Consider the following 27,929-nt stretch of genomic DNA (forward strand, 5'->3'; position numbering starts at 1 on the left):
TTTAAATCTCGGATTTCACCTCCCAGGTGTTGGGCATCTTTTAAATCTGACCTCGAAAACCCCAATTTGGGGATCTCCAAACCCTAGAAATGGTTTCCTCCGACGGGGGAAAAACCGATCTGAGAGAGAGACTTTTATGGGTTTTCAGGTTTAAAAAAAAAACTAAAAAAAAATCATTTTATATCCTTTTTGGTCATTTCACACAGTCACAGCTGTTTTACATAAAAGTTTACCAAACACTCTGCTAATTTATTTCACAGCTGCTTATTCTCATAGCACAACCGCTTATTCTCACAGCAACTTTTTTTTCAAAGCACAGCAAAACCAAACCAGCCCGAAGTAGATGGCTTCACTGCAAAGCTTGGCTGTAGCCCCTGCCCCAATCTTAGCCTTGATGGCGTCCTTTGTCTTATTCAAATTCTATTTGACCATCAAACATTCTTTGAATTTTTTTAATTAAAATAATAATATCACATCCACTTCACAATTGCTATAATAGAAAAAAACATTATTGTGAATATATATTGAAGAAAAAATAAATAAAGATACAATAAATTAGAAGAGATATGAAGCCAAACCCTAACAAAAAGTAGAAAATTATTAGAAACTAAAATCAATTAAGAGAATTTCTAAGAGAAATGAAAATTTGAAAACCATGAAAGTTTATGAACTAAAGCCGCAGCTGTACAATGCGGACAAAAATCCCACCAATGAACCCAAACATGACCAACACCATAGTTTGCCAAACAATCTGCCACCTGATTTTCTTCACTATAAATGTGAAAAAACTGAACATGCATGCATGGAAGAGAGGATGATACAACAATTTACCCAATCAACCGATAAACGTCAAGGCACCTAAGAAGATCCATTTGAAAGAAAATGCACTACTAAACAAAAATCACACTTAATCCAAAGAGAATGTCAACCCTCTCCAAAGCTATATAAACAACATGAATAATAGCTTTAAGTTTTGCATGTTGGAGTTTTCGAGTGGAAATTTCCCTTCATCTCATTTGTCCCACATTGGCCAAGTTGGGAAGTTTCACACACTTTATAACATCTTATTCATCGTACAAAGTGATTGGAAAGATGGACCATTGAAAGAAAAAATGGGCTTGAACTTTGAGTTTGGGTTTGTGTGTGTGATAATTAAATATATAATTAAAATATATTTAATTGTCAAAAAATGGGCTCTAATATTAAATCTAATAATGAATTATTATTTTAAATTAATTTTGGATTTAATTAATTATTTTTTCAACAAACTCATCCTTTGGGACGAAGTTTGAGACGATGAAAGAATGCCAAAGAGCAACACACCTCTCTGAGCAAATGCCTTCCAAAAGATGCATCTCATATTCATACATGTTACGAACTGACATTTGTGCATTATATACAACCATTTGCATGACATTTAGAACACAGAAAAAACGAATTCTCTTAAAATCCCAAAACCTTCTTACTGAGAGAACCACAAAGATATTCGCCAACAGCCAAGTTTTCTGGTGCTGAAATTTTGGTTTGATCAATGAATCCTGGTGAAACAGACGTCCATCGAACTATGAGCACTAAGTAGGGACAAAATTTTGTTTCAAGGACATTGATCACTGTTTTTTTTTTTTTTCATTTTATATTAATTTTGTCTTGTTCACTCTGCCAAATTAGTGATTTGCATTTATTATTTATTAGCATATTCAAATTTATTTCTATATATAAACTTCTCATTGATTGTTGATAACATCTGACGCCGCTCTAAGGCAATAACAATACCAAAATATCCTGCAAACCAGCCAAGACAATGACATTCTCTGGATCTATCACGAAGGAAAATAATAAAATAATTTAAAATTATAAAGCATTTACTCTTGCACCTGAAGTTGTAGGTTCAACGATGTGATCATAAACATAAGAGGATTAATATTTTTGGAAGACTATAGTAGTATGTTGTTTTATAAAAAATAATGTCGTAATTGATCGTTAATTCCCTATACACAAGCTCAAACGTTGTTCAAAATCATCCCCTAATGTGCGGTCACTTATTAATTTTGCATTTTCAAATTATATGTCAAATTGTCACACGTAAATGAAATGAAAACCACTAAAGGAGAAACTGCTCCGATATACAGTAAAAAACTGCGTGAATTTGAAGAAGTTTTCTTACAAAAAATGAAGAATATTGCAAAGTGACGAATTACCTGCCGGGCCGGTTTAGAGATTTTTTAGGCTTAGGGCGACACAAAAAAATGTGCCTTTACTTTATATAAGAAAATTATTTATTTTCACACGTAAGATATCGATAAAATTATACTTAGAAAACCATTTCAAACTTAATAATTTAGACTAATTTATTATCATGAGAAGGAAACAAAAAATCTTCAGGTTTACATGTAGATAGATATGAATTTTGTTTTCCATCTAAACTTTTAAAGTGTTTTTGTATAAATCGTGAGGTGTTTTTTCTTATTTACTAACCTTGTCAATATGAGATTAAAAAAATAATGATGTTTTTGAGTCTTTAATTGATATGTATAAGTAACAAATGGGTATTAAATTAAACTTTTTGATGACACATCATTTGATTTACAAATTTGGTCAACACATTACTCTTTGTTGAAGATTAGACTTGAATTGGAACAAATGTTTAAAAATAACAACTCACATAACTACTAGCTACTAATTAAAAATAAATTAACAACCAAACAAAACTTCGTAAAAATTGAAAAGAATAAACATGCACTTAGCATTTCGAACTTAGGAACTCTCGTTAATTTTAAACAACAAAAACCATTGATTATAGGCCTGGTAAACGGGTCGTGTCTGTCGTGTTCATGTCTTTTTCGTGTAACACCTGTTATCTTAACGGGTCGTGTCGTGTCACACCTGTTATCTTAACGGGTCCTTAACAGGTCGGGTCATTTACCCAACAGGTAAAGTAACCTGACCCGTTATAACTCATTAAGAAAAATATTTTTTTTCTTCTTAAATTTGCACATATCACACATTGCCATATAAATATTACTTCAAAACATTAAAACACATTTGTCGTTTAAGTACTACATCTACACTCGAAAATAAGAGTCTAATAAACAAACATCCATACACTACTAGTCTATTACAAAATATTAAATGTGCAAGGATATGCAAATGAAAGAGTTTTTGTTTTCAAGGTTGTGAAGTCTTTCTCAAAAGTTTAAACATTGCCAATGGAATTCAAAGTTTGCATGTTATTCATTTTACAAAATCCTCAATTTTCATCAATCATCATGACATAAGATTTTGTGGTATTTACTAGTGAAAATATTTTAAATTGAAGATCAAATTTATTCATTGTATTCATATAGGGTCAAGGAGTGTAGCTGTAAAAAAATCATCAAAATCGGAGTTAAAATAACTATTAAATCATAATTTTTCGTTTATAACCGTTGAAAAGTTTTGTCCCGTTACTTGATCTTTGAATGTTTGTTTTTTGTGATTTTTGGCATATGCGATCTTGAAGCATATACAAACAAGTTTGACGGTTGGATCGTTGAAATTAGTTTTGTAGAATACGTATCCCATCAAAACAACAAATTCACTAACACTTAGAGTTTATTTATACTTTCATTAATAGTGTAAATATTTTAAATTGAAGATCGAATTTATTCATTGTATTCATATAGGGTCAAGGAGTGTAGCTGTAAAAAATCATCAAAATCGGAGTTAAAATAATCGTTAAATCGTGATTTTTCGTTGATAACCGTCGAAAAGTTTTGTCCCGTTACTTGATCTCTGAATGTTACTTTTTTGCAATTTTTGGCGTATGCGATTTCGAAGTATATACAAACATGTCTAACGGTTGGATCGTTGAAACTAGTTTCGTAGAATGCGTATTCCATCAAAACAATAGATTCACTAAAGAGTTTATTCCTACTTTCATTAAGTATAACGTATGATTTTGTGGTATCCACTAGTGTAAATATTTTAAATTGAAGATCAAGTTCATTAATTGTATTCATACAGGGTCAAGGAGTGTAGCTGCAAAAAATCATCAAAATCAGAGTTAAAATAACCGTTAAATCGTGATTTTTCATTGATAACCGTTGAAAAGTGTTGTCCCGTTACTTGATCTCTGAATGTTTTTTTTTTTTTGTGATTTTTTGCTGATGTAATCTCGAAGCATATACAAACAAGTTTGACAGTTGGATCGTTGAAATTAGTTTCGTAGAATACATATCCACTAGTGTAAATATTTGAAATTGAAGATTGAGTTCATTCATTGTATTCATATAGGGTCAAGGAGTGTAGCTGTAAAAAATCATCAAAATCGGAGTTAAAATAACCGTTAAATCATGATTTTTCGTTGATAACCGTCGAAAAGTTTTGTCCCATTACTTGATCTCTGAATGTTGGTTTTTTGCAGTTTTTGGTGTATGCGATCTCGAAGTATATACAAACATGTTTGATGGTTGGATCGTTGAAACTAATTTCGTGAAATGCGTATCCCATCAAAACAATAGATTCACTAACACTTAAGAGTTTATTCATACTTTCATTAAGTATAACATAAGATTTTGTGGTATCCACTAGTGTAAATAGTTTAAATTGAAGATCGAGTTCATTCATTATATTCGTATAGGGTCAAGGAGTGTAGCTGTAGAAAATCATCAAAATCGGAGTTAAAATAATCGTTAAATCATGATTTTTCGTTGATAACTGTCGAAAAGTTTTGTCTCTTTACTTGATCTCTGAATGTTTAATTTTTGCGATTTTTGGCGTATGCAATCTTGAAGCATATACAAACAAGTTTGACGGTTGGATCGTTGAAATTAGTTTCGTAGAATGCGTATCCCATCAAAATGATAGATTCACTAACGCTTAGAGTTTGTTTATACTTTCATTAAGTATAACATAAGATTTTGTGGTATCTACTAGTGGAAATATTTTAAATTGAAGATCAAATTCAGTCATTGTATTCATATAGGGTCAATGAGTGTAGCTGTAAAAAATCATCAAAATCCGAGTTAAAATAGCCGTTAAATCATGATTTTTTGTTGATAACCGTTGAAAAGTTTGTCCCGTTACTTGATCTCTGAATGTTTGTTTTTTGCAATTTTTGATGTATGCGATCTTGAAGTATAAACAAACATATTTGACGGTTGGATCGTTGAAATTAGTTTCGTAGAATGCATATCCCATTAAAACAATAGATTCACTAACACTTAAGAGTTTATTCATACTTTCAGTAAGTATAACATAATATTTTGTGGTATCCACTAGTGTAAATATTTTAAATTGAAGATCGAGTTCATTCATTGTATTCATATAGGGTCAAGGAGTGTAGCTGTAAAAAAATCATCAAAATCAGAGTTAAAATAATCGTTAAATCATGATTTTTCGTTGATAACCGTTGAAAAGTTTTGTCCCTTTACTTAATCTCTGAATGTTTGTTTTTTACGATTTTTTGCTGATGCGATCTTGAAGCATATACAAACAAGTTTAATGGTTGGATTGTTGAAATTAGTTTCGTAGAATTCGTATCCCATCAAGTTCAATGGTGTGTGTATATATATTTATTAAGTAGATTTAAATTTATTTATTTTGTACGTATAACACTTAAGAAATTGAATGATATGTATATTTAAGCTGATCCAATGGTCACCAATTTATAATATTTAATTTAATATATATATATATATATATAATTATTATAGTTTTTAGGGGTATAAAATTGTTAAATTAATATATATAATTATTATAGTATTTTTAGGGTTATCAAATTATAAAATTAATATCTTGCTTATCGTGTATTGTCACAGCCCGTCCCGAAATTCATTTATCAGTGAGGTCAAATGACAGTTTTATCCTTGGACGGGGAAATTGTAGTGTGTATGTGTGACATATTGAGACTTAGAGTTTATTGTGAGGTTTTGAGATTGGTGACCACGTGGACCACACACACACCACACTCACTCACTCCCTCTCTCTTCTTTCTCGTGTCCTCATCTCTTTCGGACTCACTCTCTCTCTCTTCTTCCTCGTACGGACCAAGCTCGAAGTGAGCTTCCCAGTCGTAGATCGAATATTCTAAAGGCACCATTGCATTCCTCGTGCCATTTCGAGTTGGTTGGTACCCATTTCAGGTAAGGATTCATTCGAAATCTCGAGAACCTGAAACTCATTTTTCATGCACTATTCATGTGGATGTAAAACCTTATGTTTCATAATATTTCAAGCTCATTGGGAGCTTTAGGAGGTCCTAAGGAAGCTCGGGGTAGTTTGTTGGAAGAGTTTGGACGTCGGAGGGCCAAGATCGAAGGTTTTCAAAGTTGACCGGATTATCGAGTTTCCTCAGGTAAAATCTAGTAGATTTCAAGGCTTAAAAATAGTATAACGTGATTCTACATGTTGTTAGCTTTCCAATGGTTCAAATTTCATGAAAAATGGTTGAAAAACGAGTGAGAATAGTGGGTTTAAAGTTTTACCCAATTTCCCCGCGACCGGTGACTCGCCGGAGAAGATGACGGCATATTCCACCAGTTTGGACGGAATATGCTGACACCGTTAGTCAGTTTTAATGGAATCTGTTAGGTTTTAACAGAATATTCCCTAACGGTGGTTAGGGAATCCGTTAGGTTTGGCCGCGCGTGGGGGCGTGTTTTACCGTGCCCTTGCCGGCGCGTGGGAGCTCAAAAAAAATTTCTAAAAATTTGGGGATGATCCTAAGGTTGTGTAGGTCACTGTGGTGTATTCATATACCCATTTTGAGCAATGTATGAGAAGTTATTAGCTAGTTTTGCCTATGTGCTTTAAAACGTTTTTATAGTTAATTCGCATATAGGTGAGACTTATCCCGAGGACGAGCGTATCCACGGGCGACTCGGGGGTTACGACCCGTCGACATACCAGTGAGTGGGCTTTTGATTTTCAGTATATATTTATATACTTTATACTTTCCTAGAAAAATGTGTTTGAATAATAATATGCCATAAATGCCATGCATATAAGTTTATAATTCATACATGAATTGGTATGTTTATATATATAAATGTGGTGCGGTGGACACTCAGGTAAGCTCAGGTAAGTTGTGTTTGGTTATGTAAATTATCGATGATGTGATATGTGATTGAATAATGTTGAGCTCATAAAACTGCACCTAGGGTGATTATGATTTAGCCAGAGATATGAAGTACATGCCTGTTTATTTACGTCACCTCCCGTACTATATGCTCAAATTGGATCCAACTTAAGTGCACAATCTTGTCGTATAGACCTTATTTATGGTTTCGACTCGTAGGTGACTAGCGATTTATCACCCGGCTATTATGAGAGAGTAAAATTGAGCATAATTATATTACACCCAATCTTGTCGTACAGACCCCTAAAAAGTGGTTCCGACTTATGTGCAGTATATTGCCGTATAGGTCATTGTAGTGACTCCGCCTAGATTGACTTTTGAGCTATGAATTCAGCCGTACAGACTACCACAGGGGTTCCGGCTAACATGTTATATTTCTATGATTATTCTTACCTGAATTGCTTACTCTGTTATATCTTGGCATGGCATATATTTGAATATGATTATGTGAAGCATGAATTGAATTGATATGATTTCATATATATATGTATATGTATATGTATATGTATATGTATATATTATGTATATGCTTATATCTTGATTCTGGGAAAATTATATATGTTTTACAACGAGGGGTTAGATATGTTGATAAATGAAATGATTTTGTAAAACATTTGTTTTGCCCACTCACGTTTTCTGTTTTGCGCCCCTCCAAGTTTTAAGTAAGCTTGCTGTTGGTGGCTTGAAGACGTCGGTAGTTTTGACTTATCCAAATAATAGTAGGACATTTCTGGTACTGTATAACTAGTACTTGTCCTACTGGACTGCACTTAGACTTTATGCTCTGATTAGGAGTGTTTACTGTTGTAACTAACTCCAATTACTTTCTGTTTAGTAGTGCACTCTAGTAATTTGGTTTTCAATTATTCATATATTTCTTATCTTTATCGCTTCCGCACTGTGCACATAGCTACGTCACTCTCACGTGACGGCCATCATGCCTTGATCTCGGTCGGGGTGTGTCATGTATCGTGTCACCCACGTGTATACCCGAACCAACCCGTTATCTTAACAGGTGCTTATTGGGTTACCCGATAACGACCCAATTTGTTATCGTGTCGACCCGAACACCTGTTAATTTCGTGTCTTGTCGGGTTACCGAGTCATGTCAGGAATTGCCAGGCCTAATTGATTCTAATTAAACTTTTTGATTATTTAACCAAATTTTATATAGTTATACTCTTATGAAAATAAATTTGTAAAAATTAAAAGGTAATTAAGCACACATGGTGTTTTGAACCCAATGCCTCCTCATTAATTTCAAACAATAAAACCACTAGTTCTAGTTAAATTTCTTTGTCTTTGAACCAAATTTTATAAATTTATACTCTTATGAAAACGTATATAAATATATCACCCTAATAATTTTGGTGGCCCAATTATTTTGGGCCCCGAATGGTCGCTCTACCAACACTGGCTTGGGCCGGGCCTGATTACCTGATAGTTAGGGCTTTCATGTTTCAACCAACCAACCAACTATATCCAGTTAAAAACAATACTCATCAAAGGAACCATCAAATTCTTGCACAGCAAAACAAAATGCACATAGCATATATAGAATGTCTAGAGGGCTACTTTCTGCCCTTCTTGGTCTTGCCTCTCTTGTTCTTGTTCTTTATCTTCCCCTTGTTTCCAATACATTGGGAACCAGCAGCATCAGCCAACAGATTTGACTCATTTCATATGCGATTCTCCTCGCCTATAATGTGGTTTTCCATGTAATGGCAAGTTAAGATTTTCAAATAATGGGGTCATGGTATCGACCACAAAAACTTCATTAGACCATTTCTTTGAGCACCTAGTAGAAAGATGTCGATTCTTGCCAACATTTGTTAAAGGCTTATGCCAACATATGTCAACTACTATGATATGTAGAGGCTTGTCAAGAGCGGCTATAGGAAACTGTAAAGTAATGTTGAAGACTGCTAAGGCTTGCCAATTGAGGCATCGAGCATTTGATGCGTACAATAGAGTCGCACACAAGAAAAGAAAAACGACATGGATGATAAAAGAAAAAAAAAATAGAAGAAAAAGTAAAGGGATGTTGTAATTTAGCATGATTTTTTGTTGGCATGCTGCACGTGGTGCCATAAGAGCATTTCCCTTAATAAAAAAAGGTTTCTATTTGCTTGTGAGTGGTTTTTTTATTGGAGGCTCCGTTGTGATAACACTGCTTTATTTTTGGATTGTATATATGTTTCAATTTACACGTATAGTTTATATTTTAAGTATTCATAGACACTTATTTACATTATATATAATAACTTTACTTAAATCCTCTTAATTTGCATAGGCTCCGGCTAGACGCTAAGTCCGAGCCACCTTACTAGTGCCTAATGTCTTCTAGAACTTTGAGTCAAACACATTACACATACAAATACACCGATGGTTTTTAAAGTTGTTGGGGTCATGGACAACCACTGACCCCACGTTGGCTCAACCACTGTCCCTGGTCTCACACGGTACAGAAGCAACATCAGTTTGCGGAGACTCTGGAGACTCGTTGGATTCGCAATTTTCCTCACTTATAGTGTGGCTGTCCCCGGCGTCACATGGCTTATCCAATGCAGCACCAGTCTTCCCCTCCTCAGAATTGGTAGCACAAAGCGCACGACTGCAAGATCCAGATGGCGAAGCTTTTAGGACCGATGGTTTACGAAACAAATTTCTAAATACGTCATCCCTAGACTGGTTGGCCATCATGTCAACAAGGACAGCATCTGAACACAACCACCTTGAACAATTGGTCCCAAAACTTGCTATGACCAAAGGATTACCGACCTTCTTAAGAGCTGCCGCGAGCACATTCACATCTAACCTCACAGATTTGTGGCTCCTCCTGCTTTTGAGGGCATCATAGAACTCCGACGGCAGCTGTTCAGTGATATAGTTCCTCCCCAGCAAATCATGGAGTAAATCTAGACCAATACCAAAATTCACATAAACCAAGCATAACATAACGACCAATCTGAACATGAGTAGTGAATAGTAGTTCTTCCAATCTTCTATGGACATTTGAATCACAAAACGACCAATCCATTCAACCATATCCGCCTTATTGAAAATGCACTCCCGAGCCACATCAATCACAAAATGAAGGATGCCATCCAAAGATGGTCGAACATCAGCCCCCTTCAAAAGTAAGCAGGTATCTTCCCCTTGGTATATAAGCCACTCGGTAAAACAAGAACTTGTAGTGATAGCATAACCCTGAAAGCAAGTCGCCCACATCAGAAGGCGCTCTACAAGGTATAGAAAGCAACCAGGTGTTATGTAATCCTTCACAGCCCTCCAGTTCACATTATAAGTTTCAGCTAAAGCTTCATGGAACCTCAACATTACAGACACCTCTTTCGGTTCTTGACTGGTGTTTCCATGTTCGACAATCCCACTGAGATTCTCGATGAACGCCTGCCATGTCAGGTTGCAGTCAAGTTTTCTCACAAGCTTCTTGTACAGATCATTATTAAGCTTACCAGTCCCGAGAATGACCATTACAAGCTTCCCAACTTGCCCAAAAGATAGCTCATTCTTTTCTCTGGTAAACTCATTTATTACTTGTTTCAACACATTCTTTGAAGCATCAGTTCTTCGAAGAGAAATCATATTCTCCCTCAATGAATTCCTCCAATCCATAGGAAATACTAGAGGAACAATACTTTCAGTCGAAAATGTTACACATTTGTGCAATCGCTCGGCATCATGATACCTTAAGTTCAAACATTTTGATTGCAAAAGATACACCGAGACCTCACAGATATGGGTAAGACACCTGCTTCGACGGAACACAGACTCAACATTCTTGCTGGGAAACTTGTAGAGTTCTTCGAGCTTGTCCAAAACCTTCATGCCAACAGAGAGCAATTCTGAACTCCAATAATTCCTAGCGGCCGAAGCAAGCTGCTGAGCATCAACTGAGACCAATTCCCCTTGATTTCTAAAATATTTTTTATTCAACCCATGAACCCAATCAGCATCAGGAATCAGTAAAACATAGACTGGACTCAGATTATGATACATTCTCCAAACTCCCAAGTAATTCAAACAAAACTCTCCATAACTTTTGTATTCACTAACTTCCTGGTATTCGAGGCATCTGAGATATTCAAATATGTGAGCAATTTTATCCTTCCAAAAATTCCAGAAATAAATCAACGAGTCCACAGAAGCTTGATTTTCAGATATTCCGTTTGCTGAACACTTTATCAGACCATCAACCAACATTTCTTCCCACACATACTTATCGCCGCTTGAAGAAAGATGAGCATCCAATATTTTTTTAGCAGATAAAATTTCACCTCCAACACTCCTGTGTCTCTGGCAAGCATTCATGTGATTTTTCATCACAACCAAGTCACTCTGCTCATTTAACAAAATGTCAACCTCAGTGCAAACAAAGTCGTAAAAGCTTTCCGTCTCGTGCTTAGCACATGACTTGGCTTTTGATAAAAGCTCCTCCCTTTGTGAAAACTGCTTTACGGGCCATCCCTTGCTGCCATATGACCAAAGAGAGTTGGCAAGCACATAGAATAGAATGTGCAATGATGCCTCTCTGAACTTGCCAGCCTTTTCAAGGAAATCAGCTTGGAGTAGAATATCGCCTTTTAGTTTTCCGATTTCTGCAGCCTCAAGATAGTTTCCCAATCCTTCTTCCAACAAAAGAAGCTCATCAAGACTAGCGTGCTCCTTCAAAAAGTTTCGCATGGAAATTATAGAATGAAAAGCTCTAACAAAATTCATCATGGATCTGTTGTCTTTCAACTCGTAATAGTAAAGTGCGCATCTCTCGAGAAATGCCTGCTCAATTTCATCAGATCCTTCTCCCCTTTGAGCCACAGCAGAGTCCTTTACCGGATGCTTCTTCCAAGATTTGATGTAGTTCAGACCCATTTCAAATAGCTTTCCTTTGTCACAAACAGTGAGACACTCCGAGAAAAAATTGCCCTTAGCATACACATCAGCAGCCTCTTGATAGCATCCTGCTAGAGAAAAACATTCCCCGGCTCTTTCCAGTTCACCACATTTATCCAAATAAATCCTAGCTGCATCAGTAAAAAAGCTTTACTATGAGAATAACTTCATCAACTAGATTTAAGTCAGAACAATAAATACGAGGATTCACGTCCAACAAATTGTTAAGATTTTAGTAAGCTGATATATACAGGAATTGGATTTTAGAGGGAGCTGAAAAGACAGAGAGAGTGAGAAACCAGGTTTTTCACAACTGCAACTCTACTACACTGCAGAGAGCAACATTTCATTCATATTCATTCCTTTCTTTTACATCAGACATCATAACCGTTCAATTACATGAGCCAATGTGATTTTGACACATGGCAGAACAAAGCATATGAGCCATTGAAAAAGAGTCCTGATCTAAGACCATACACTTGGCATATGAGCACAAGTTATCACATCATAAAACAGCTACTCAATAGAACAAAGATAAAATAGATAAGTAAACAATCAAGGAGGGTTGCCGTCCATGGCAATGATCTCTCGGCCGGCTGGTACAAATCGTTCTAGTAATTCTTCTAATCAATCTTTAAATTCTCGTCCCTTCAACCGAGAAAATAAAGATGATTTGAAGTGTAATTTCTGTGGACAAACCCGTCATACTGAGGATACATGCTTTGCTAAGCATGGGGTGCCTAATTGGTTCCCAGAGTTAAAGAAAAAATTGCGTGCCAAGGAGCGTGGAGCAGCCGGGTCCAGTGGAGGCCGTGCCTCCCTTGCTGCGGCTACACCCACTGTTCAAGAAGCCGTGCCTAGCCCCAGTGACTGTGGTCAGAATTTGTTGACTCGTACTCAGGGTGCCTCGTCGTCCGACACAGGTACCATGGGACATGTTCTCTTAGCCTCCGAGAAACAGCACCATACAGGTTGGATTCTGGACTCTGGGGCAACGGATCATATGACATATGATAAAAATATGTTTCAATACATGACTACATCTCACAGGAAAAATATATCAACTGCCACTGGTACTTTGGCACCCGTGTGTGGTGCCGGCACTGTGCATCTCACCCCGTCACTTCCCTTACATCATTGCTTGCTTGTTCCGTCTTTATCCCATCACCTATTATCCATACCACAGGTTACTGAACAATTGGATTGTGTTGTTCTAATGTATCCGTCTTTTTGTCTACTCCAGGATATTCAGACCAAGGAAATAATTGGGCGTGGCACTAAGAGAGAGGGGTTGTACTATGTGGACGACGTCGTTTCTGGAAGAGCAAATGCAGTTCGCGCGTCCCGGTCTAGTAATTTACAAGCAGTGTGGTTGTTGCATCGTCGGTTAGGCCATGCATCTTTTGGGTATTTAAGGCATATGTTACCTAGTTTATTTAGTGGAATAAATGAATCAGACTTACATTGTGAAGTATGTATTCTTGCTAAAAGCCATCGTGCTTCTTTTCCGCCTAGTATGAATAAAAGAGCTTTACCGTTTGAACTTGTGCACTCTGATGTTTGGGGACCATCTCCGGTTGTTACTTCTTCTGGGATTAAGTGGTTTGTTACGTTTGTTGATGATTGCACTCGTATGACGTGGCTATATGTGTTAAAAAATAAGAGTGATGTTGGTATGGTATTTCGGAATTTTTCTCAAATGCTTCGGACCCAATACTTCTCTGTGATTAAAGTTCTTCGTTCTGATAATGGTGGTGAATATATTAATCGTGAGTTGTCAGAGTTTCTTGGTGATCAAGGCATTCTCCATGAAACAACCTGCCCCTATACTCCATAGCAAAATAGGGTGGCTGAATGGAAAAATCGCCATATCTTAGAAACGGCACGTGCACTACTTCTGGGTGCTTCTGTTCCTAAGGTTTTTTGGCCTGAAGCTGTTACTTATGTCGTCTACGTGATTAATCGTATGCCCTCTCGGGTGGTTAATTTTCAAACTCCTTTTCAAGTCCTCACTCAACATGTTCCTGTGGTGTCTTCTCATACTCTCCAACCCCGGGTCTTTGGGTGTGTGGCGTATGTGCATATTCAGAAAATTCATCGCACTAAGTTGGATCCGTGTGCACTTCGCTGTGTGTTTGTTGGTTTCTCCTCTCACCAAAAAGGATATAAATGTTATCACCCTGCGACTCGTCATATGTATGTTACCATGGATGTGACCTTCTCTGAATCAGAGTATTTTTATGCTCCCGTATCTTCATCTTCAGATCACCAGGGGGAGAGCTCTAGTGATGATCTGAAATGGTTGGACTTGGAAGGAATCCCTGTGGTTGATGCCGTGCATAATGGGGCAGTGATCATACATGCCGAGAGTGATAAATCTGCAATTGTTGCCGAGAGCAGCATGCAGTCAGGACCGGTTCCAGATGAGAGTGATCCCGAGAGTGATAAATCTCCAACAGTTGTCGAGAGCAGCCTGCAGACTGTTGCCGAGAGTAGCATGCAGTCAGGACAGGTTGTTGACGAGCCTACTAATGTACCCCCCTCTCTCTCTAGCTCCACAGTGCTGCCCAATGAATCTTCTCTGGAAATACCTGAGGTAAGTATTGTGGATGATTATGTAACTAATACAAGTAATGATGTAAATACATATAAGCTGCCATCGAGACAAAATCGGGGTGTGCCACCTAACAGGTTTTCTCCGGAAGGCAAGGTGAAGTATCCAATAGCCAACTATGTCTCATGCAATGGTCTTGCACCAGAGCGCAAGACTTTGGTGGACAATATGGAGGCTACTCGAGTACCAACCCGTGTGGAGGAGGCTCTAAAGGATCAAAAATGGGCAAACGCAATGGATGAAGAAATGTTGGCGCTACAGAAGAATAATACCTGGGAGGTGACGTCTTTACCAGAGGGAAAAAAAACAGTTGGTTGTCGCTGGGTGTTCATTGTCAAATACAAAGCCAATGGATCAATCGACAGGTACAAAGCAAGGTTGGTAGCTAAAGGATACACCCAAACATATGGTGTAGATTATCAAGAAACGTTCTCTCCGGTTGCCAAGATGAATACGGTACGAGTTCTGATATCTTTAGCTGCTAATATGAACTGGCCATTAAAACAGTTTGATGTGGAAAATGCCTTTCTTCATGGGAACTTGGAGGAAGAAGTATATATGGATTTTCCTCCTGGGTACAGTGCTGGTAGAAGTACCGGAGTATGTCGGTTGCGTAAGTCTCTTTATGGGCTTAAGCAATCGCCTCGTGCATGGTTTGATAGGTTTACTCAAGTTATGAAAAAGATTGGGTATTACCAAAGTCATTCTGATCATACATTGTTTGTCAAACGGAGACAGGAAAAAGTGACGGCCTTAATCATCTATGTAGATGACATGATTATTACTGGGGATGATTGTGATGAGATTTCAAGGCTGCAGAGAAATCTTGCGGCTGAGTTTGAAATGAAGAACCTAGGGGATTTGAAGTATTTTCTTGGAGTCGAAGTTGCTCGATCTTCGGAAGGTATTTTCTTGTCACAACGTAAGTATGTTTTGGATTTGTTAAAAGAAACGGGTATGCTGGGATGTAAGCCAGTTGATACTCCTATTGTTGAAAAACATCATCTATGTTTGGATCCGAATCAGAAATCGGTTGATAAGGGGAGATATCAGAGACTTGTAGGGAGACTAATTTATTTGGCTCATACACGACCAGATATTGCCTATGCAGTAAGTGTAGTAAGTCAATTTATGCATTCACCGAGTGAAGATCATATGGCTGCTGTTATGCGTATCTTAGCTTATTTAAAGTCTGCACCTGGAAAAGGAGTTCTCTATCGGAAGCATGGACATTTGAGGATTGAGGGGTTCACGGATGCTGATTGGGCAGGAAGTGTAGGTGACAGACGGTCTACTTCGGGATATTTTACTTTTGTAGGAGGCAATTTAGTCACATGGAGAAGTAAAAAACAGAAGGTAGTGTCAAGATCCTCAGCTGAGGCCGAGTTTCGAGGGATGGCTCACGGCATTTGTGAGCTTCTCTGGTTCGAAAACTTCTTGAGGGGCTTGGGTTCAAGCCAAAGGAGACCATGAGACTATACTGTGATAATAAGTCAGCGAGAGATATAGCTGATAATCCGGTACAGCATGATAGAACAAAACATATGGAAGTTGATCGACATTTTATTAAAGAGAAACTTGAAAGGAAGATTGTATCGATCCCGTTTGTGAGTTCAGATGAGCAACTTGCAGATGTTCTAACTCATGCAGTATGTAGTCGAGAGTTTGATGACTCACTTGTCAAGTTGGGCATGTGTGATATCTATGCACCAACTTGAGGGGGAGTGTTGAGCATGAGTCAATATTAGGGAAAAAGGAATGTAAATAATAGGAGTCCTTTTTTAAGTAGGTTTGTATTAAAGCTTTTGTTTCCTTGTGGAACTTAGATTGTACATATATATATTTCAGAACAAGTAATACAAGAAGATATTCCGTAAAAGTTCTATTTGGTATCAGAGCCAGGGAGCGGGCCCGTACTGTATTGCCACGTGATGGGTGGGTCCCCTTGGCCCCGCGTGTAGGGTGAGCCCCATTGGCTCCACGTGGTTGTCGATGTGTGGATCTCCTACGTGTGACTTGCTAATTGGGTCCCACGTGAGGGGGCGTGTTGAAATGTCCCACATCGACCGTATCAATGACAAAAGAAGAGTTTAAATATCCTAACCCCACTCTAACTAATACCGAGGCCTTTTGTGATAAAACCCCACACCTGACGAATTGTGCAGGTGGTAATTACCAAGTTGGGGACAATATCGGTGTTGTTGGAAGTGGGCCGTATGGCCCGTCTCTCTGATAATTCTACAACGTCCAACAAATTGTTAAGATTTTAGTAAGCTGATATATACAGGAATTGGATTTTAGAGGGAGCTGAAAAGACAGAGAGAGTGAGAAACCAGGTTTTTCACAACTGCAACTCTACTACACTGCAGAGAGCAACATTTCATTCATATTCATTCCTTTCTTTTACATCAGACATCATAACCGTTCAATTACATGAGCCAATGTGATTTTGACACATGGCAGAACAAAGCATATGAGCCATTGAAAAAGAGTCCTGATCTAAGACCATACACTTGGCATATGAGCACAAGTTATCACATCATAAAACAGCTACTCAATAGAACAAAGATAAAATAGATAAGTAAATCATTTACTAACTTGAAATTAGTAAGCAATTTACTTTTCAACACTCCCTTCTAAATTGTTAACTGATTTCACACCCAGTAAACTTCTCAAGTTGTTGAATCTGTCTTTGGGAAGAGCCTTGGTAAAGATGTCTGCAATTTGTTCTTCACTCTTGCAGTAAATCAGATCAATGGTACCTTCTTGAATTGCATCTCGAATAAAGTGAAACTTCCTGCCAATATGCTTGGTTCTTTGATGAAACACAGGATTCTTAGACATAGCTATAGCTGAAGTGTTGTCACAGAATAGCGATGTTGCTGCAGCTTGCTCTTCTCCAAAGTCCTTGAGCACAAACCTAAGCCAAATGGCCTGAGTCTGAAGCCCATGAGAATGCCCCACTTCCAAATGAAAAAGCATACCCTGAGGTGCTTTTCATATCCTCCTCAGATCCACTCCAGTCACTATCGCAATATCCAATCAGCAAAGCAGATTTTCCATTCAAATATTCAATTCCAAAGTCAATTGTTCCTTGAATGTACCTTAGGACTCGTTTAGCAGCTCCATAATGTTTCTTGGTAGGCTTGTGCATAAATCGTGCAAGTACACTAGCAGAGAACATAATATCTGGTCTAGTTGCTGTTAAATACAGAAGACTTCCAACTATTTTCCTATACTCACACTCATCTGCAGGTTCACTTCCATCTTCTCTTCTCAGTTTATCAGTTGCAACCAATGGAGTGCTCACTGGTTTGCAATCTTTGAGCCCAAATTTATCCAAAAGAGTTAGAGCATATTTTTTCTGATGTATAAATATACTCCCTTTAGTTTGAGTTACCCCCATTCCAAGAAAGTGATGAAGTAAACCCAAATTTGACATCTCATATTTGCACATCATTTCAGCTTTGAATTCTTCCATCATTTCTGCATTGCTCCCTGTGTACACAATGTCAACAACATAGATTGACACGATCAAGGTACCAACACCTTCCTTGCTTCTCACATATAAAGTTGCTTCACTTGAGCTTTTGTGAAATCCACAGTGAATTAAATATGTGTCTATTTCACTGTACCAGGCCCTTGGTGCTTGTTTTAGACCATAGAGAGCCTTTCTCAGCCTATAAACCTTGTCTTCAGCCCCTTTAATCACAAAACCATCAGGTTGATCAACATATACCTCCTCCTCAAGAACACCATTCAGGAAGGCTGATTTAACATCTAATTGCCACAGTTTCCAACCTTTCTGTGCAGCTAGTGCAATGAGTGTTCTAATAGTATCTAACCTTGCCACTGGAGCAAAGGTTTCATTAAAATCAATCCCTGGTTTCTGTGTGTAACCTTTGGCTACAAGTCTTGCCTTGTGTTTTTGAATAGAGCCATCAAGATACGGCTTTGTTTTGTATATCCACTTCACACCCACAACAGGTTTACTACTAAGTCTATTAACTAATTCCCAATTGGAATTCTTTTCAATCATCAATATTTCTTCTGTCATAGCCTTTTTCCAAGCATCATCTTTGACTGCCTCACTGAAATCTTCAGGTTCAATGATGCTCATGTTGCATTGAGCATATACTTCACTCAAACTCTTCCATTTATGTGGAGTATGATCATAACTTCCAGAGATTGGAACTGGAGAACCAAGTGAACCAGGTTCTTGAGATGCTTGCAAATCTCCAGTTGATTGTGATCTCAGAGGAGACTGCATTGACTGAGGTGAATCACTTGAATCTGGATCAAATTCAGATATCCTTGAGCTTCTTTCATCATTCCAAGGACTAGGAACTTGAACTGATTCATTTGTTTCCCAGTCCCATATTACTTTCTCATCAAAGATTACACTTCTTGATAGTTCAACCTTTTGAGTTCTCAAGTTGAAGATTCTATATCCTTTTTCACAATTTCTATATCCAACGAATACTCCTTTCTCACCAGTTTCCTCCAGTTTGTGTCTTTTCTGTGAAGGAATGTGAATATAACACATGGAACCAAATATCTTCAAATGTTTAACACCTGGCTTCCTTCCACTAAATGCCTCAAATGGAGTTATGTTGTTCAGAGAACTTGTTGGACATCGGTTTTGCAGATACACAGCTGTGTTGACAGCTTCAGCCCAAAACTTCAAGGGAATCTTCTTTTCAATCATCATAGTTCTTGCCATTTCAATTATTGTCCTATTGTTTCTATATGCAACACCATTTTGTTGCGGAGAGTAGGCAACAGTCAATTGCCTTTCTAATCCCATATCTTCACAGAACCTTGAAAACTCTAGAGATGTATATTCTCCACCCCTATCACTTCTGAGTTTCTTGATTTGATAGCCACTCTGTAGCTCAACCATGGATTTAAACCTTTTGAAAATGTTGAAGACTTGAGACTTGTGTTGCAAGAAAAATACCCAACACATCCTAGTGTGGTCATCAATAAATGTGAGAAAGAATTTGTTGCCTCCTAGAGTAGTTATCTGCATTGGGCCGCATATATCAGAATGAATAAGTTCTAGAGGTTGTGATGCCCTCCAAACTTTTCCCTTGTCAAATGATTCCCTGTGACCCTTTCCTGTAGCACATCCAGAGCAAACATGCTCAGAGACTTGTAGTCTAGGTAAGCCCTGCACCATTTCCTTCTCTTGCAGAAGCATCAAACTAATGTAGTTTAGATGTCCATATCTTCTATGCCACAACTGAGATGACTCTTCAACAGTTGCTCTATTAGCCATGTGAGGATTAACATATTCCAAACTTAATGGAAAGCATCTGTTTCCTTTCATTGGAACACTTGCAATCAGATCTTCCATCTGTCTATCTCCATAAATATCAACCATGTAATCACCAAACACAAGCCAATGTCCATGTTCTACCATCTGCCCTACACTCAATAAGTTTTCATCCAATCCAGGTACAATCATAACTTCTTTAATATACCTAGTCACACCTTTCATCTCAATCACCAATGTGCCTTTGCCTATTGACTGCACTAAATCTCCAGTGCCCATTTTAACTCTACACTTCACATTCTTATCAACATCAATAAGCAAGGATTCATGGGAGGTCATATGATTGCTACATGCACTATCTACATACCATATATTCATACTTCTTCCAATAGTAGCAGAATGGCAGGCATAAAACATGGTTGCAGATTATGTTACCTGATTCGCATAGTTTACAAGTTTTCCAGACTTGTTTGGTTGATCACAATCCTTGATGAAATGACCGAAACGATTGCATCCATGACATTTCGGCTTCCCTTTAAACCAGCACTCACCATAGTGCAGTTTATCACAATGCTTGCATTTTCCCTTAGACTGATCAGATTTTCCTCCTTGATCATATTTGCCACCTCGATTAGCAAGATTCTGAGGTTTAGGATCCCATTTCTTTCCTTTTGATTTCCAATCCTTCTTTGGTTTAGAATTACCAAACGAGAGATTTGGTTGGGTTCCTTTCGAATTCAGATTCAGAGTACTGAAAGCTCTTTCAATGGTACTCTCAGCATGCCTATCAAGGCGTTGTGCAAACCCTCTTAATGCTGCAATCACCTCTTGTACCTCAATAGTTTCAATATCCTTAGTTTGTTCAATTACATAACAAACAGGATCAAACTCCTTAGTTAAGCTTATGAGCAATTTCTGAACTAATCGCTCTCTGGGTAAATCTTCCCCATAACCCTTCATCTGATTTACCAACTCGAGAAGACGAGTGAGATACATAGACAGAGTTTCATCATCCCTCATCCTTGTGTACTCGAAATCACGGCGTAGACCTTGCAACTTGATGGATCTCACTTGCTTATCACCATGAAATTCCTGATGTAGGATATCCCAAGCACCCTTTGAGGTCTCTTCGTTTGAGATTCTGGGAAAGATGTCATCCGAGACAGCTCCTTGGATTATACCCAGTGCCTTAGCATCCTTCATTAGCTTGTCGCTCAGAGAAACTCTCTCCGACTCCGATGAGCCTTCATCTCCAATCTTCTTATCCTTCAATTCAGAAATTTCAAACCCCTTTTCAACTAAATCCTAGATTCCATGTGATTTGAAAATAGTTCTCGTTCGAATCTTCCAAAATTCATAGTTGTCACCATTGAATATTGGAGCCCGAAGATCACTACCACCAGATCCAGCCATTTGAGACTTGAATCGACAAACTGAGTCGGAAATTTCACGTTGGATTTCCGAGCACAGCACTCACAGATCTTACGCCCCGATTCCAGATAGAACATGAGCTCTAGATACCATGTTAAGATTTTAGTAAGCTGATATATACAGGAATTGGATTTTAGAGGGAGCTGAAAAGACAGAGAGAGTGAGAAACCAGGTTTTTCACAACTGCAACTCTACTACACTGCAGAGAGCAACATTTCATTCATATTCATTCCTTTCTTTTACATCAGACATCATAACCGTTCAATTACATGAGCCAAAGTGATTTTGACACATGGCAGAACAAAGCATATGAGCCGTTGAAAAAGAGTCCTGATCTAAGACCATACACTTGGCATATGAGCACAAGTTATCACATCATAAAACAGCTACTCAATAGAACAAAGATAAAATAGATAAGTAAATCATTTACTAACTTGAAATTAGTAAGCAATTTACTTTTCAACACAAATAGTAAACCAAATTGTAACAAATAGTAAACTAAATTGTATCAGAGTGCTATCGCAATTTCACTATAATATAAATTCTGGAAAGCTAAAATTAACTGCTGTTAAAGAGTCTTACCTGCTCTTTCATACTCTCCCAAATCAATAAAACATCTAACTGCGGAATCTGCCATGCCTATAGCATCATATATCTCAGCAGCTTCCTTAAGAATGGTATTGGCCTCCGCAGGATTTGAAGTCGGCATTCGCTCAGCGATAGCTTTAAGGCCAGCAGCTTTGGACTTCCCTTCCCAATAAGTATCACCAGCTTTTTCAAAGCACATTGTGGCCTTTTCGTAGTTATGTTCATGATAGAGCTGCAAGAAAGCAAAAATGATTTCGTAAATATTACTTAAAAAACGGTGTTACTGTTACAACATTAATAAATTATTTTAGCAGTGGGAATCTAATGACGATGATGATGATAACAAATCAAATATATTTACATGTCTACTACAACAATTCTTAGTTCCTCTTGACTATTATAGAGTAAATAATGCAAACCTTAATGCCTCGTGATTTCCACGCCGCAGGACTACTAGCAGCTTGCATTGCCTGCACAAGGGAATCGTCCAGTTGTCTAACCTGTACAAGACATTTCTTCTTCCAATAGTCAAACATGGGCTTGGAGAGCTCTTCTACATTCTCGCAAAACCATAATCTTTGTCTTGTCCGAGTAACAGCAACATATAATTGTTTCAGTTCAGAGCATAAGATGTTGTGTTTAGCTTCACTGAAACTTGGAAATCGTTGTGGCAATGTAGAGTCAAGTAAATCTTGCTCCTTCATGTACTCATATATCACCCTCCATTGATTTTTTAGGGGCGATGATCCAAAAAAGTTGTACAAGAGTACATCCTGCAGACAAGACATAAACGATACGAATCAAAAGAAAGTACAAATTTAGAAACATATACGGGATCCAATGCATGAAAATATCATAATTAACAAAAGAGAGATGAAAAGTGCTATCAATCACCTGGAATTCAAGCCCCTTGCATTCCAATATGGTTAGGACAAGAGCATGCTTCCCAACGATTTTCAAAATTTCTTTTTGAGCACCAACATCACGGACCAAAATAACTTGCTCAGCGCCGAAGCCAACTATGTTAGAATTATGAGTTCCACTATTTCCAAAAATTCTGATGATTGCATTTTCATCTTCTCCGGATTCAAGCAGTACTGGAGCTTCCCCATATATCAGACTGGTTTCAGGCCTTAAAATGTCAATATATAGAGGGAAAAAACAATAAAGTAGTTCAACAATGCTCTGTGATAATTTCAGAACGCCAGCATGCGTACGGAAGTTTTGAGTCAAGTGGAATGTTTCTGAGATTTGTCCCTTTTCTTTTCTTTCCTGATGCTTATTGCCTCTTGATTCCAACACAAACTTCTTGTAGAACAGATGTCTTATATCTTGGAACCTAAAATCAATTCCCCTGGCAATGGTCTGTGCCGTATCACCGGAAAAAACAAAACCCTCTTCGACATTGTTGCACATATGCTTAAACAACGCAATTTGGCTAATGGTGAGATCTTGAACTTCATCAATATAAACAAAATCCATTTGATCACCCACAAATTTTTCGTGCCTAATCCGATGGTGTAGATCAATGACAAAATCAGCCAAATCAAATTCACCATTCTTCAACTTCATTTTTTCATAAGCCTGAAATATATCGTATATTACTTCTCTCTTTTGCTTGCTTAAATTGGAATCCCGGCCATCTGACAGTTGAACATAATCCTCCCTACTGAGTTTGTCATCACCTGCTTCTATGGCTGCTAAACCACCTTTAATATGAGATATAATCTCCGTAAAGATTCTTGAAGCATCAAGCTTCTTTGTTAACTGCATACTAAAATGGGGCCAGTAAGATGAACTGAACCTCTCATAATTAACCTCCTTTGTCCTGATGAAGGTTTGCAATGCAACTGATCTTGAGCTTCTCAATTGACCGTGAGTTAGCGTTGTTGCATCAAGGAATCTTTCAAAGTATGAGTTAGTCAGTGTTCCATCCAGCATCATCAAGAACTTATGAAATGTTATTACAAGAGGGTAAGAATCGGGAGGAATATCCTGAAACGAATCCTTGATATCCTTGAATTGAAATTCCTCCTCATCAAAATCAGCCATATCAATCAAAATTTTCTCCGTTGAATCACTTCCACCACATGCAAATCTGTAGACGTACAAAAGTTAGTAACTTAAGGTGGCCGACGTGATGTTTGAAATTTACAAAACATTTCAAAAAAAGCAGTAAAAGTTTTCTTCATTGAATAATATACACACCTTTTCAAGTGTAGAACATGTTGTTTTATGGCAAAACATAGCTGAGGACTCACGGTAACAAACAGCTGGTGTAGAGTTCTCTCCTGAGTAGCCGAAGAACTCGGCTCAACCATGCTATTTGAACTTCTAACGCATCCTTTATGTGCCAAATGGTGACATCGTTCATTTTGAAATAATTTCATGGTTAAAACAGTTGTCTTACCTGTTCCTGATCGTCCAACTATAAAGGTACTTTTACGATAAAGGATAATGTCCATTTCCTGGTCAGTTACTTCAAATGGAAGATCCAACTCTTTACCCTCACGATCAGACAGCAAGTGATTCACTACACCAGATGACAAGGCGTAAAACTTCATGAGCAACAAACTCTCGCTGACCTGTGAATTCTCAACATAACTTCTACCATCAGAAGCATCACTAACAAAATCACTATCGATTTCAGTGGCACTAAGATCCTTAAACTGAGGCACATCCAAAGAGGTCGGCCAGCACTTTGGAACTTCCAAGTTACTGATCACAAATGACAAACAAAATAAAAATTACTTCAGAATTTCAAAAGATTGAGAAAATTTTGTATCTTCCATAAAGAAAGCAATCACAATTAACAATTCAGGCACGTTCAGCCCAAAAAAAAAAAAAAAAAAGAAAAAAAAAAAAAAAAATTAGAATGCAGAAAACATACCCCTCAAGACATTTCTCATTGCAGAGATTGATAAAGTCATCTGTATATCTCTTGAAAATCCTATCCAAACGATTTATCAATTTTGGGATGTACTCTAGAGGCAATATGTCCCAAATCCTTAACACTTGAGTGTATTCCAACTCCTTTGCAATGTCGATTGCGCAAACAACATATAGACCTCTAACTTTATATTGCCTCAAGAATGATGATGAGCCAGAAATAGTCTGGACATTTATCTTTTTAGGTCTCCATCCACCGGCAAGCTTCAGTAGAAGATTTATCACGGACTTCTTCAACTGAATCGACATAAGTTTTCTGAACGACTCCAGAAAATTACCACTCAAAAGTACCTAAAGATAATAGATTGGGAGGAGAGAAGATCATAAAAATGAACATAGAAAATATTTAAGTAACCAGAAAGTCCAGTACAAGAATACATATTTTCGACTATAGAGATTTCTTGGAAATAAACTGGGTAAAACTAGAAAGCAACTCAATCATAAATAAAAGCCCAGAGCTTTACCTTCCATCTACAACTTCGGAAAAGTAAGCTGTCAGCATTAAGCAAATCATCAAATTGTTGAAATGCTTTCTTCGCCTCTAATATGGCCTTGGCCATATCCTTGTCTGCATCAGCATTAAAGAAACACTGCCGACTCTTGGCATCAAGCACCAAAGCCTCCCAAACAGATTCGCTACCACAAAGAGTTCTCTCATTTCCCAAAATCCAAAGGCAGTGCCTGAATTCATTAGAAGACCAGTAGTTATTTACACCCTTACCAAAGAGTAAAGACGATGCAAAAGCATACAAGTTTACATAGAACCATACCGAGCCCTAGTGAGAGCAACATTAACTCTTTGTGGTTCCGATATAAAACCGAGTGAGTGATGTTGATTGGATCGCACAGTGGACATGATGATTATGTCCTCTTCACCACCCTGGAACCCATCAACTGTCTTCACCTTCACTTTAAAGCCATCACGCTTATCGTACTTCTGTCCAAGTTTTTCCTGAATTGCAGCTACTTGAGCTGCATAAGGAGATATTACACCAATACTGAGCTTCTCTTTTGAAACAACCCATCCTGTTTACAAAGGGAAATACAAGAGAAAAATTTCAGTCTTATCCAAACCAAGAAGTAATTGGCCTTTACAAAAAATATAATAAATGAGAACAAATAAACATTACAAGCATACAATCAAACATCCAGAAAATAACATAATCGAAAATATTGAATTTAGAACATGAGCATGGCTCCCTGGTTAGACATACTTTTGTACAAATTCTGCAGTATTTTCAAAGCAATTGCAACCTCTACCATGTTCTTTAGACTATGTTCGTCCTCGTCCTTCTCCTCTCTTCCATCAATTACATTAATAAAAGAATAAGGACCAAACATTGGCCCTGGAAGATAGCGTTTCTCATGGCTTCTTCTTTTAACATTTGGAGCGTCCAGGATCTGGTTATTGTAGAACCTTGAATTTGGGAAGGAACTTATTGAAGGATGCATTCTGTATTGCATGTTCAGAAGGTGTTTAGAGTGACCCATTGAGCTCAACCTCTCGAACAAGCTTCTTCCAAAACCAGCTTTATAGGACACCTAAGGAAGAAAGAATAAGTCGAAAGAAAAATTGCTATCAGAGAAATGATTAAATAAATATAACCAAGTAAGCATCAACGTACATTGCTTTTCACCATAGCTGGTAACTGACACTTATCACCAACAAGAACGGCATGCTTCACACCTGGAAGTTGCAGGGGTATCGTTGACTCGCACTCTTTCAGTTGTGCAGCCTCATCAATAACAACAGTGGTCAGTGGCTCCAATTTCACTCTATGCAGCTTAAACGAACTAGATGCAGTGCAAAATATTAAGGAAGCTCTTTGAAAACAAAACTCCATTACAGATTTTTTGTTCCTAACATCTGGGAGGTAAAGTCTTCTAATCGATTTCTGAAGAGTACGTAAAACTGAAAGGCACTCTCTTCTCTTCATGCACAGATGAAATGTGTTGTTGTCTACTGGCTCGAGCACATCTTCAACTTCTGAACGAGAGAAAAGCTCTTCCAGTGCTTCAGAATCAACATTACCTTGCAACAATAGTATTCTAAAGGAATCAACTAACCCAAAAAGCGAAATCATGTCATGGAAAATACGTGCCGAAATGTAATCTTGGCTTATATGGGTACAGAAGGTAGAAATACAACATTTTAAGGGTAATGCAGTAGACACAAATCTCTCTCTGAAAAATTCAAGAAATGATTTGCACTTGCCCTTGCTAACTTCGGTCTCACTTCCACATCCTTTCTCTATCATTTCACCATCACCATTTTGTTTTTTCTCGTTGGCGAACTCATTTTTCAAGAAAATATGGTAATGTGAAACGCAATCCTCAAGAAGCCTAATCATGGAAGACGAGCAACTACTCCAACCTGTCACCGGCCCCAGGCACTCGAAAAGACTTTCGACACGGTGATCCAAATATATATCTTCAATATCAGAACCAACTTTGAGTCCCTCTTTATTCCCAAATAAAAGAATTTTTCCCAGAGGATAAAACCAATCATTGGACTCTGCTTTAGCCACCATCTCTACAAGATGGGAAGCTACTTCAGTTACTGCAACATTTGTTGGGGCACAAGCAAGAGTCCTACAATTCATCCTTAACAGGGTCAACAGCAGAGTAGCGGTGGATTTAGTTTTCCCTGTCCCAGGTGGACCCCATATAAGTTGCAAAGTTGACTTGGAATCACAAAACAACATTTCAAGACAGGCCAAAACTGCCCCAGTTTGTGACTCATTCAATCCAAAAGATGAACTCTCAACTATCACCTTATCCCGAATGTCAGCATCCATTTCATACGAGGGAGGGTAGTTTTTCTGAGCCTGTTGCCAAGCATAAGATATTTAATCAAATCCAACAATAAACGACAGTGTTGAAATATAGTAACACAAATTATTCGATCAAACTGAATGGAATAGTAGATGGGAGAACGAGAGGGACCATAGAATCCAGAGTACACTATTGGAGTAGCACACATATACACATGACAGAAACTTTGATCGAAAGATAAAAAAGAAAGAAAAATCATCATGCTT

The 27,929-nt window shown here is 37.8% G+C and overlaps 1 protein-coding gene across 5 annotated transcripts in view; it reads right to left on the minus strand.

Annotated features, from left to right (window-relative positions):
* Window positions 1–9,276: 9,276 nt before the first annotated feature.
* The window catches only part of LOC126608470 (uncharacterized), a 73,580-nt gene continuing 54,927 nt past the window's right edge, over window positions 9,277–27,929 (minus strand). For all 5 annotated transcript variants that reach the window (XM_050276358.1, XM_050276359.1, XM_050276360.1 and 2 more), the window contains 10 exons: window positions 26,514–27,716; window positions 26,103–26,430; window positions 25,659–25,914; window positions 25,353–25,569; window positions 24,830–25,179; window positions 24,148–24,657; window positions 22,834–24,037; window positions 22,359–22,712; window positions 21,934–22,171; window positions 9,277–12,159 (listed from right to left, as the gene is read on the minus strand). In XM_050276358.1, the coding sequence (XP_050132315.1) occupies window positions 9,554–12,159; window positions 21,934–22,171; window positions 22,359–22,712; window positions 22,834–24,037; window positions 24,148–24,657; window positions 24,830–25,179; window positions 25,353–25,569; window positions 25,659–25,914; window positions 26,103–26,430; window positions 26,514–27,716 (7,266 nt within the window). In that variant the 3' untranslated portion in view covers window positions 9,277–9,553. The remainder of the gene's footprint in view (window positions 12,160–21,933; window positions 22,172–22,358; window positions 22,713–22,833; window positions 24,038–24,147; window positions 24,658–24,829; window positions 25,180–25,352; window positions 25,570–25,658; window positions 25,915–26,102; window positions 26,431–26,513; window positions 27,717–27,929) is intronic.

Source organism: Malus sylvestris, chromosome 16, assembly GCF_916048215.2.
Source record: "Malus sylvestris chromosome 16, drMalSylv7.2, whole genome shotgun sequence".
NCBI classification, from domain to species: Eukaryota; Viridiplantae; Streptophyta; class Magnoliopsida; order Rosales; family Rosaceae; genus Malus; species Malus sylvestris.